The 12135-nt window shown below is 52.5% G+C and overlaps 1 protein-coding gene across 8 annotated transcripts in view; it reads left to right on the top strand.

Annotated features, from left to right (window-relative positions):
- Positions 1 to 11678, top strand: part of LEF1 (lymphoid enhancer binding factor 1) — a 114828-nt gene extending 103150 nt beyond the window's left edge. For 5 of the 8 annotated variants that reach the window (XM_044767419.2, XM_070504551.1, XM_070504549.1 and 2 more), the window contains one exon: positions 10488 to 11678. Coding sequence is in view for 3 of the 8 variants with exons in the window: in XM_044767418.2 (XP_044623353.1) it covers positions 10488 to 10567 (80 nt within the window). In the remaining 5 variants the exon portion in view is untranslated. The remainder of the gene's footprint in view (positions 1 to 10487) is intronic. The other 3 variants (XM_044767418.2, XM_044767422.2, XM_070504550.1) reach the window with 1 other exon arrangement.
- Positions 11679 to 12135: the final 457 nt, after the last annotated feature.

Below are 12135 nucleotides of genomic sequence, written 5' to 3'. Positions count from 1 at the left end.
TTGTCAGAAGAGCTTAGACTGGGGAGGCGGCCCCGCACACGGTGGCCCGGGGCGGGCAGGAGGGGAAGGCCTGTGTGGTGGCCCCTCAGAGTCCCCGTCCACTCGCTCCCCGTATCTGCACTGCCCACCAGTGTTGTTAAAGAGACTGTGCCTCCCCTGTACCGCTGTGGCCCTCGCTCCCTGAGCGGTTCCGAGTGCCTGGCAGCCCCTGTGCGATCTTGAGGGCGATGTGGACACGGTGTGGGGGCTCCTCTCCGGTGCCCCCCCTCCTCCCCGGTGGGCCTCTCACGGTCCGGGACTTGGAAGTGGTGCCTCTGCTTTGGGGGCTTGAGTCTCCACTGACGTGATCATATGTGGTCCTTGTTTGCCAGACTGCAGTCTCCTGGTGTGGCTTCACCCCAGAAACAAGCCCAAGACAGATAACAGATTTGTTGAGAACCAGTACCGCAGAGAGCGATGTGAAAGCTCCTGCGGCTGGTCCCAGTCCTGGGGAGGGTGCTGAGGTTTGCCTCGGGCCTCTCTTCTGTGAGGTGAGGCCAGCGGAACACGGGGCCCCGGGGCAACAGTGGGACCCCGACAGGAAGCAGTCTCTTTGAGGGGTTTAGTTCTCTCATGTGCACAGTGACACTTCACGCTATCCTGGTGTCCTTGAAGAAAATTCCTGTTAAATTAGATCTTCGAGCTCAGCTGTCCATGTGGAGCTCAGATGCTGGAGTCCCATTGCTCTGAGCTGCCGTGGGGCGGTGAGCCAGGTGGAAAATCCCCCCACTCACGAGGAGACAGCTCTCCTCAGTGCAGACAGGCCCTCTGACAGGTGTCCTGCCCCTTAAAAGATCCATGTGTCTCCTCGAATGTGCTCGTGTTTTGGTGGGACATGCCTTGCGTCGCCCCCAGCCACTGCGTCCCTGGCCTCCTGTGTTACCCTGCTTGTGCATCATGAGAGGATCCACTCCGGGGAAATCAGGGTCAAAGAGAAATTAGCATTGACCCGGTCTCAACACCTTGCAGCAGCTTTTAGGAGCATTAGAAATGGGATCCATAAAAGACGTTCCTCCTGATTGGAATCAGGAAAGCCTGATTCATCCTTAGCTGTTTGGACTAACTTGTCAGCTGTGGGAATGCTGGGGACCGAGGCCCGGGGAATGAGGCTGCCCACGTTCTCCTGTGTCCGGCTGGAAGGCCAGGACTGTAAATGCCAATCATTTGTTCACTCTGCCAACACCCAGCGAGGATTGCTCCTGCAAGCCAAGAGCGGCACTGGGGCACTTGTTGATGGATGCTGTCCCTTCCTGGAGAGCTGCCAGTTTAAGAAGATGCAGATATACAAATGGGTAATTATAAGATGTATGCTACGAAGGAGGTGCCTATATTGCATTATGTAAAAATAAAGAGAACAAGAAGTATGTGATCCGAGCAAGATCAAGAAAGGCTTCCTGGAGTAGGTCACATGGGGGCTGTCTGGTCGTGAGGGAATTCTTGGGTTTAACAGCACAGTGATCCAGTTGCTGTGAGTTTCCAGTATTTTGGTATATGTTTGATTTAAAATCTCAAGAGTTAGTCAGAAGTCAGAGATTATCATCAAATACTGAACTTCCCTTTCTTCCTGACTTAATCGAGATTCATAAGGAACTAAAGAAGCAAAGAATTAGGATTTTTGAAAAGCTGGAGAGAATTCTCACTCTGAGTTTACTAATTTAAAAACATAACTTTATGAATTGTTAATAGTTGCTTTAGCAAAACAAATAACGAAAAACGCAGCATCTGGAAATTATATAGGTTGAAAAGAGATTCTTATCATATTTCAGTGTATTTCCTTTGATTATATAACGTCAAAGAGCCAGTTTGAGAGTAGAAACAAGCTATCTTTTTTTGAAAAAAAACACCTCTGGTTGAAACATGGAGATATACATAGATACAGACACACACACTATGATTTTGGCTTCAGCATAATCTTTATCTTGCACTTGCTAAACTGAAAAATTAAGATACATTTTTTACTAAATAAAAACTTCAGCCTTTATTTCCCTGGGGCCAAGAGCTGGTGGGAGAGGAAATTTCTGGTACAGTGTAGAACTGGCAGCACTTGCATTTACATCTTGGAAAAAGTCGTTTCTAGCTTTCCCTTTGATGGGGTTTGGGGACTTGGGGCCTGCCTGCCCAGGTGGCCAGCACCAAGCAGGCCGGGGACGTCCTCAGGACCGTGACCCTGCAGGTCGTGTGGGAGGCCTGCCCTCCAGGAAGCCAGGAGCCGTCCTCACTGTGGTCGGGGGTCTCACAGAGAAAAACGCTTGTTTCCTAGAGTTTTTGTTGCTCACCTTGGTGACTTTGACCCTCCGGCCTGATCTTGGCTCTTAATTCTGCTCCATGAGCGCAGATGTCGTCACCCACATGAAGCGTCACTAAGCCTCCGGGTGTTTGCCTCTGGGTCCCTGTGTCTAGTTAGAAGCAAAGCCATGCTCTTACAGAATCCTCAAGGTGGAGGCACCTAGAGAAACTTGAGGCTTGTCCACAATCTCGGAGTGAAATTCAAGTGTTGACGACGAGACAGTGAAACAGTGACCCCTGTTCTCCACCCTCATGTTCGTGTCACACGCTGGGGCGCTGAGAGACGCAAGCCCTTATGAAGCCCCTGGCCCGGAATTCTCACTCAACAAGCAGGAGACGCAGGGGTTCGACTCGTGGGAGGGAGCGTCATATCAGGAGGTGATGGCTGTAAGATCAGGTGACGGGGCACAGCAGCGGCAGCGCGGCCTCCACTGGCCAGGTGGCGTTTCCTGGGAAGACGTGCCCCCTGCTCCTTGCTGTCCCAGAGCTCCGCCTGCATGGGTCCTTTGATGGAGGCCCCGTGGGGACCTCCTGGCTGCAATTTTGCCATGGTTAGAGGACAACGGCTGCCGGCCTGCTGTGTGGCTCGGCATCGCCGGGTTACCTGCCCAGGAGCTGGAGGTCTCGATGGCACCTTCCCTGGGCGCGTTCCTGTTGGAGGCAGTGGCCTGCCTGTGTCTCCTTCCTCTTATGTGTGTCCCTAAATCCCTCTAAACATGTCACCAATTCATAGAAGACTTATAGAGAATTCACAAGGCAGTGACACTTGACGACAGTGTTTCGTAGTCAGAACCTTCAATAGGGAGCGTTCAGACATCTGACAGCAAGAGGAGGCCTGGGCACATTGTGCTAAGTGGAGATGGCTGCGTAAGGACACCGTGTAGCTGGACTCAGCCGTGTGTGGACACGGGGTTTCCAGTCCTGACGGTTCAGCAGGATGCCCTGTGCACTCACAGACGACGGGCGCCTGGAGGCTTTGGATCACAAGGAGCAGGAACAGCCCGCGCGAGCTTGAGGAGAAGATAGAAATCTGTTTTAAAGATACGGGAGCATCTTGTGCAAGCCAGACAGTAGTGCGCTCAGGCCAGGGAGAGCACTGGAAGACGGCCTTGGGAAGTGTGGCTGTGCTCTCCCTGCCTCGGGCCTGCCCTCTCCCCTCTGCAGGTCCACTCCTTTGGTTCTTTGATCCACACGCGCACGTCTCCCAGGTAGTCTCCCAGAGAGATGCTGAGTTGTTCAAATTCCAGAGGTGGGGCTCTGGTCAGACTTTGACCCCACTCTGTGGTCAGCTGTGGCCAGAGGAGATGGTCACACTGTACAAAGTGGCCATACAAAATACAAGAGCCAGAATTGTGTGTAAGCTGCCTCGGAAAACAGGCTCACAAGGTGGTCATGTGCCGTTAAAAAATACTACAAGAGGGGCCGGCCTGGTGGCACAGTGGTTAAGTTCATATGTTCTGTTTCGGTGGCCCGGGGTTTGCTGGTTTGAATCCCGGGTGCGGACATGGCACCACTTGACAGGCCATGCTGTGGTAGGCATCCCACATGTAAAGCATAGGAAGATGGGCGTGCATGTTAGCTCAGGGCTAGTCTTCCTCAGCAAAAAGAGGAGGATTGGCAGCAGATGTTAACTCAGGGCTAATCGTCCTCAAAAAAAAAAAAAAAACTCAGAGAAAAGTAAGAGGCTCGTTAGAACACTCTTGAGACATAATATTTAGCAATGTTCGCAAAAGCCCATGAAATTGAGTGAAGATCAGTGCACTTCAGAAGAGTTTATAGAGTAAAAATTATTTTGGACAGATTCTGTTTAATGGACTGCTCCCTGAGGCATCTGGACTGTGAGGAGATGAGTCCTTCTGGGTGACGGGATTTGCAGAGAATACTAGGGTTACTGCTTTAAGTGTCAAAACATGTCATTTTTAATTTTAACTCTTTTGGGTGCAACTCTGTTCCACAGAGTACATGGGAATTAAATATCTCTGAATGCCTCACACCATTATTCTGCAGTGCATGTAATGTAGTAGCACATACTACATGCTGACAAAGAATTGTTGGCTGCTAGTCTGAATGACCCCAGATTGTGTGGGGTTTTACCAAATCCGCTCTTTATAATTTTTTGTGTCTCCCTTTTCTGTCCGGGACCCTCCCCCTCCCTGCTTGTTCTGTCTGATCCCGTGTGGATGTGGGAACCCGAAAACAAAGCTGCTTTGGACAATGTCTACATTAAGAGTTAGATGGCGTCTGGGTGGGGGCTCTCGGAGGGGGCCCCTCTGAGGACGGGATGTGCCGCGTTTGTGCGTGAGTTTCTGGATCGTACTGTGATTGCTTCAGGCTTGTTCACTTCTTTTCCTGGGCTGAGTTCTTTCGAACTGAAGCTGCCAGCTGAGACCCGGACACAAGGGGTCCTGTTTAAAACCGTCTGGCAGCTCTATAAACTCACTTTATTCTTTTTGACAGAATGAGCAAAAAATAGAAAGCATTTCAGTTGAACGCTACTGCTCACTTTTTTGCTGAAGTTTTAATTCACATCTTACCTGAAATTTTCTCAGCTTTCAGATATGTTCTCTGTGAACGTCACACATTTTTTGCTGCGCTTTTGGGATTACTCTTCTCAGCTGTCGTCATGTTTCTGGAGGCATTCTGTTTCGTAAGAGATACTTTGTAATATTTCAGGAGGGAGATTTCACAGAATTCCCTGTTGGTCTTCACTTTCCACCGGAAGTCCTGTAAAAGCGTGAGTCTCGCTTACTACGCCCAACGTGTTGTGTGAAGTCGGAGCAGCAGGAATGGAACCAGCATTTCTGGGCCACACACCGTGTCCCAGGGCTCTGCGTACATCATCCCCTTCCGTCCCCGTGAGGGAGGAGAGGACCCCAGTGGTTGTGTGCGGCCCTGCGGCTGGCAGGCAGCAGGGTCGGGTTAGAATCTGGATCCGTCTGTAACGCCAGGTCCCTGTCTGCCACAGTGACTGACAGTTACGGTGTCCTTGCGATGCTGGGCACCGGCCAGGCTCACCACACATGTCATCTCCCTTCATCCTCACAACACACTGAGGTGGAGCGGCTTTACATTTCTGCTTTGCAGATGAGGAAACGGGTTGAGTTGCTCAGGATATCCAGGTGGTCTGACGCAGCCGGGGTTCAGACCCGGCCCGGACTGACTGTCCTGAGTTCACACCCTCAGCCCACGACTCCTTGTCGCCTCCCTGTGCCACATGCACTTGGACAGAGACACACACGCCAGACACAGGCGCAACAGTGGGAACAGTTGGTTTGGAAAAAAAAAAGACAAGTGTGCACTGATGCTGTTGCCTCATTCTTAAAAAGTGAAGTTCGTGGGGCTGGCCTGGTGGTGTAGTGGTTAAGTTTGCGTGCTCCGCTTTGTCAGCCCGGGGTTCACAGGTTCTGATCCTGGGCACAGGCCTGCGCACTGCTCATCAGGCCATGCTGAGATGGTGTCCCACATACAAAATAGAGGAAGATTGGCACAGATGTTAGCTCTGCAACAATCTTCTTCAATCAAAAAGAGGAAGATTGTCACAGATGTTAGCTCAGGGCCAGTCTTCCTCAAAAAAAAAAATTGTGAAGTTTGCATCTTGGTTCTGGGAGAACTTAGAAACATGAGTTGGATGAAGAATGTGCAGTTGGGTAAATGAGGTGGGTCCTGCATAGTTAGTCATTGTCTTCTTGAAGGGCTTCAACTTACAGAACTAAAGTGGAGTTTTGAGGCTCTCTTATGTTGGAAACCCTCCCCTGGAACATTCCTCTGGTGTTGCCAGTGGTAGTCAGGGTCTAGCAGGGAGGCCCAGCCTCCAGTGTGATGTACATCCTCACGGCAGACACACAGCACTGGTCACGAAGAGACACCGGCAGCTCCGGAGAGAAACCAGAAGTCCCCTGGAGTAATTTATTAACAGTCACAGGCCTGCCTCAGCGTCCTCACCGAAGTCTGGTCTCACTGGTCATAGTTCACTTTGAGTGACTGCAGGGGAAGAAGCCGCACAGATTCGGGAGCCAAGCTCAGTGCCGGTGACCCCTCCCTCCCCCAGGTTCTGAGCGTCATCTTGCCTCCAAGCCCGTGGCCAGGACTGACTAGTCTTGACTGCTGGGACTAAGGACTCACTCGGCTGCAGAAACAAGCCTCGGGGCTAACCTTCCTAACCGCGCCTTACCCAGTGTTTGAGAAAAAGGAGAATTAGTTGATAATGCTGCCTGCCAAGGAGCTGACGTTGGCTTTTGTAGGCTGTACTTTCGATCTTAGAGGAGATTTAAACTCAAAGTTAACTTCTTAAGCCTTTTGTTCACTTCATCATCCTGCTTTCTTGGGGTGGGCAGCGGTCCAGACGTAGACCACCTCCGTGGTGATGGCAGTCTATGACTAGTGATGGACAGACAGACAGGGGGAGGTCGGCAGACAGAGGGAGAGAATGAGGGACTTGGCTCCGAGGTGTGGTGGCGAGGCAGGTGTTTGGGGCTCGAGCTCATCCTGCTGCCGGTGGGGGGGGCCCTCAGGCACATGCCTCACCCCGTGCAGTCTGGTTTCCTTATCTGCGAGTGGCACAGCCATGGCGACAACGTGACACTGCGTGTGAAGGACCTGCCCTGGGGCCTGCACCTCATTGGGCAGCGTTTTTCTTCCTTTCCCTCACCAGCTTCTCGCAGACAAGGCCGCCTCGAGGTCAGCGGGGCTGTAAGACACGTGGAACCAGGAGACAGGGTGCCCTCTAGGGTCACCTCAGGCCAGTCACCTGTGACCGTGTGCCTCAAGTCTCCTCTAAAGACGAGCTCGGGCCCGCTTGCTCCCTGCTCGGGCAGTCTGCCCTGCTCATCCTCGGACAGGCGTGGTCACGCCCTGGAACAGAGGCTGCCGTTGGTTTCCCCAGGGAGGCGGGCAGCCCAGGGCTGGGGCACGAGGCGTGTGCTGGGCCCCGGAAGGCAGTTTTTGCGATAAAGTCGGCCTCTGTTCACCTCTCACAAAACTCATCTGATAGCCCCTGCTCCAATTTCACAGTGTAACTGAACACATTTGTGAGTCTCTGCTCCTTGCCAGTAGCATCCTGGGGCGGGAGGAAGGATGTTGCACTGCAGACCTCCTCTCTCGATTCCTTGCTGGTTCCGCACAAGGAGGCAATGTTACCTGATGCCAAGGGGGTCTTTGCTTGTGGGTCCTCCAGACCAGCACTGCTGCCCCCAGCTTGGCCTGAATGGACCAAGTGAGTCCTGGGTCACGTGCTGACCCTCCTCCTGTCGTGCCGGGAGCAGCCTGGGGGAGGGGGCTGGGCTTGGGCCCCCAGGATTCCCAGGGAATCCTATGTTTGGGCCCAGGGAGGAATTTCCCCTTCCCTTTCATCACTTCTTGTGAGTGGAGGCCTGGAAAGCCTGATGCCTCAGAGCCAGGGCCACGTATCCCCCAAAATAGGTCCATCTGGAGATCTTCAGATTCCCCTTTCCCACTTGGGCTCTTAATAAGTGGCTCTGCCCATTTGGGTGGCGGGATATTTTGTTAAGATGGGCGTTTGGTCCAGGAAAGCTTCATGAGTTTCAGCTGGATGGTGGGGGAGGGGGGGGTCATCTTGTGCCCCCTTCAGATGTGCTCTGAAAACGGCCTGCCCGCTGACGCTGGCAGAGGGAGCCCGCCTCAGTGTGGAGACGGCCTGCTGCCCTGGCAGGAGCGGTGACTGCCGACCCCGATTGCCCCTGCTCCACTGCAGGCCCGGCCCGGCTCCGCCATGGCCCCCCAGTGAAGCCTTAGATGTGGGAAGGCTCCAGTCTTCGGAGCCTCATGCCTGTGGTTTCTTGAAAAGAATCTTGATTTGACCTGCTTTGTGTCTGTGAAGCAACACTGGAAGGCCCCCAGTTGCCTTGGAATTGCTCCCAGTTGCAGGCAAGACTTGTCAACCCTGACGACCCTCTCTTTCAAAGGGGCAAGTGGGTTCAGACAGGCTGATTTGATAGAGAGACGGTTTCTCTGCCAGTTTCCTTCGGTGCTTGTCCCCTGTTGGGAGAGCATCCCCAGGGGGGAGTCGTCCTAGGTTGGCAGCTGCACAGAGGTCTCTGGAGCCAGCTCTCCAAGAGGGTTTGTGACGGTGGGAAGACGGGAGATGAGAGAGAAACAGCTTCATTGGAGATGCTGAGATTCTTTCCAGGGAAGCTGCGTGTTATCCTTGCAGTAAATGGCCACTGTGGACAACCAAGTTCATTTTCATAATTATGTCACTGTTCAGCCCAAGAAGGGAGGAGGAGAGGGCACTTTGGGGTGACGTGAGGAGAGGAGAGGAGGACCCGCTGAGCCAGGAGGGCAGGGTGCTAGAGCCCTGCTCGGGAGTGGGGACCACTGCACAGCCCCTGAAGCTGGGTCTTCACATCCCTTCGGGTCAGCCTGCGGCTGCGGGTGGGGACAGATCCCAGCAGAAGGGCAGTTTGTCCCCTTCAGCAAGCAGACATTCCTGGCTGCTAGTGGCAGGTCGGTTCTGAGTCACAGCACCTGCCTCAGGCTGCTGTGTGCTCCCAGCCCAGGGCTGTAAGGCTGTTCCTCGTCAGCAGGCGCAGCCTGGACCGAACCTTTGAAAACCTGCCGCAGAAGCCGGTGTAGGTCGGGATCTGCGGCACTTCCCCACCGTCCTGCTCTGCTCCCTTCTCCTTGGAAAGGCAGGGCCCTCTGCAGCTCCTTGATGCTCTGTGTGAAGGATCTGTACGTGCTTAAATTTTAAAAACCACGCCGCCGCAGTGTGTGTTTTCCTATTCCACGGGGAGAGGTGGACTTTCTGGCAGGTAGGAACTGCGGTGGTCGTGGAGGACCTCCTCGGCTGGGCTGACAGCGTTCCCGGGCTGATTTCCGCCGCTCTGTCTTTGTTGGTTTGTTTTTTTAGTCACTGCCCAGATACAGTTTCTTGCCCGAGCCCATCCGTCAGCGGGCAACAGCATTGGCTGTAGCTGCAGTAATAAGAGTCATGGTCAGCACGCAGCGAGGGATGGTGGCTAGCCCCGATGACAGGCTTGCGGAGCGCCGTGCGCCTTCTGAGCACCGAGCCAGGGCCCACAGCAGCCCCCGGGGCAGCCCCTCCCAGTCCCATGCTGCAGCCCCGTCTCCTTCCGTGAACAGCACCTTGTAGGCTGTAACTCACCATCCAAGGTCTAACTTTCATTATTCGACTATTTCAAAGCTACCTTCCGCTTCTCCTTTAATGTCTCTTTCCACTCACTTAAATAAAAAGCATGAAGAAATCCACTGTTATTTAGAATTAACTTTTTAAAGCCAGCGTCTGCTAGTAGCACAGACAGTGCACAGGCAGAGAGCTGGGACTCGCCTGAGGCTGGCAAGGAGCCAGGTAGGGAAGGCAGCCCCCCCAGGCCAGAGCCGGGGCAGACGCTCTCTGGAGGGAAGGGACTGAGCTTGGGGATGTGTCCACTTTTCTTGTGTCTTTGTCTCATTTTATTACAATGTCACATTGTAGTCACTTTTTAGAATCTCAGATCGTTAAAGCTTGTGGGACTTAGGGATTCTTCTTTTGAAAGTCGTCACCATCAGCAATATCTAACAGTTACCTAAGGACTTGCCGAGTGTACACGCCAGGGCTGCCATCAGAGAACCCAGTTGTGAAGGAAACGCATCTGGAGAATTGCAAAGTCTTAAGTCAAAATCGAGCAGCTCGTGCTCCTCGCACTGAAGACGAGTGGAGCGGGCACAGCCCGTGGCGGAGCGTGCGGTGCGCCGGCTCCAAGTGTGGCCTCGTCCTGTGTAAAGCCACACGACAGCTCCCCACAGTGGACTAAAAAGTCCAGACACTTGAGAAGGGCCCGTCTTCCCCTGATCTGGCCATTGGCTGCCGTTCTGATTCACATTTGGCCGTACCCTGCTGATGTTTTCCAAACACGTTTTTTCGTACCGTGACTCATTCAGTGCACTTCACATCATAACCCCATACGTATAGACACACACACGGAACCAAAGTGAACATTGCAGCGAAGTGTCCTCATTCTCTAACGTGGTCCGAGGCTTTGGGGCTACCGCAGGGCAGTCCGGGTTAGCCACCACCAAGTCAGTGAAGTGGAGTCATGACGTGCGGGGGTCTTAAGACGCATGCTGCGTGCGACGGAGGTTAAACTCTTTTACGGGCCTGTGGCAGATTCACACTAACAGCGTTTCATTTGTTCCCTCTCGAGGTGGAAAACGAAGCTCATTCCCGACGTGCAAAGCCAAGGCAGCGACCCCGGGGCCTCTGCTGGAGATGGAAGCTTGTTGAAAACCCAGACTGTGTCCAGGGCTTGCCCAGTCGACCCCAAAGGAGAATTGACACCAACTTCACCCTGAGGTCACTGCTAGAGACGCTGATCCACAAAGACAATCACTGCCAACCCCCCTTCATCTACTGCAAGAGCCAAGTTCCAAAATAAAGCGTAAAGGATTTTTTAGAAGAAAAGTAAAAAGCACATGAGAATGCTGGCAGGCCCTGGGTCAGCTGAGCAGCTTTCCCCCTCAGCTCCGCTGTGCACTTCCCAGAGCATCTCGCGTCCGTACCTGAACCCTTGGGCGAGGACAGTAACTCTGCGTTCGCCTGCCTCGAGCAACTGGAGCGGGCAGCCCACACACCCACCTGCGACCCCGCGGGGGATTTGGTGCAGGAGTTCCCTCTTCGTTTGCCTCTTCGTTTCTCTTTGGCCTCCTTTCTCAAGCTTTTCTTTAACAGTGCAAAAGGATCAATCTTGTTTGCTTCTTTTTTTTAAACTTGAATTTTTTTAATTTACACTTTTTAGTTTTAACTTTGTTGTATATTTTGCTAGCTATGAGCTTTGAAGTAAAATTCAAAAATCTGGAAAAGTTTGAAATAAAAACGAAATGAAAAGAAGTCTTTTTTTGAGCGACATCTTATCCGATGAGTGGCTTGTCTGTGATCACCTGTCACGATTCGTGGCCTCCCTCTTGGTTGAGTGTTCGGCAGAGCCACGTAAATGCAACAGCCACGTCCACTCTGCTGGGAGCAGGCGGAGTCCTGTTTCGTTTTATTTTCTGCCGGTCTCTTCTTTTTTTAAACAGTAACCCTTCCCAGATAGTGTCAGCCGACCCGTTTGCAGTGAATTTTCATTTCCTTCCTTCTTGCCCCTTGTTGTAAAAAGCCCAGCACTTGAATTGTTCTTACTTTAAATGTTCTGTATTTGTATCTGTTTTTATTAACCGATTAGTGGGATTTTATGCCAGTTGTTAAAATGAGCAATGATGTACCCATTTTTTTTTAAATAGCAAGGCACAGCCTTCGCCCCAAACTGTCATCTAACGTTTGTCATTCCAGTTTGAGTTAATGTGCTGAGCATTTTTTAAAAGAAGCTTTGTAATAAAACATTAAGAAAAGAAGTGTCATTTTTTTAAAGAGTGGATTTGGTGGTGGTGAACTAATCCGCAGGCCAGGCCGGAACCGGCTTGTCCATGCCAGGGCCGCTGCTGTGGCAGCCTTCTCCAGGGACGGGCCAACGCCTGTCTCCGGGACAGGCAGTCCTCCAAGTTACCTGCACAGCGAGGACCCAGCCGCCTCTTTTCCCAGGTGTGGCTCTAAATCAGGGCCAAAGGGAAGGAGGGAGTCAGCACATTCAGGCGGGACTGATGCTCTTCCTTCACGGCTCCAGCCGTCAGCCTCAGGCTCTCACGGCAAGTGTGCAGGTGCTTTCCATGGTCGTAGCTCACCGGTTCCCAAACCGGGCTCCCCAAATCAAGGTGTCCCTGTGCTGAAGGTTTTAATTCCCACTCGTTTCCCCAAAGGCACTATTTTCCCAATTTTGAGTTTGTATTCCATAATTTTAAGCTTTTATTATACTAGCA

The sequence above is a fragment of the Equus asinus genome, chromosome 3 (assembly GCF_041296235.1).
Source record: "Equus asinus isolate D_3611 breed Donkey chromosome 3, EquAss-T2T_v2, whole genome shotgun sequence".
Lineage (NCBI taxonomy): Eukaryota > Metazoa > Chordata > Mammalia > Perissodactyla > Equidae > Equus > Equus asinus.
Note: the sequence above shows the minus strand (reverse complement) of the source record. Positions and strands in the feature narration are given on the sequence as shown.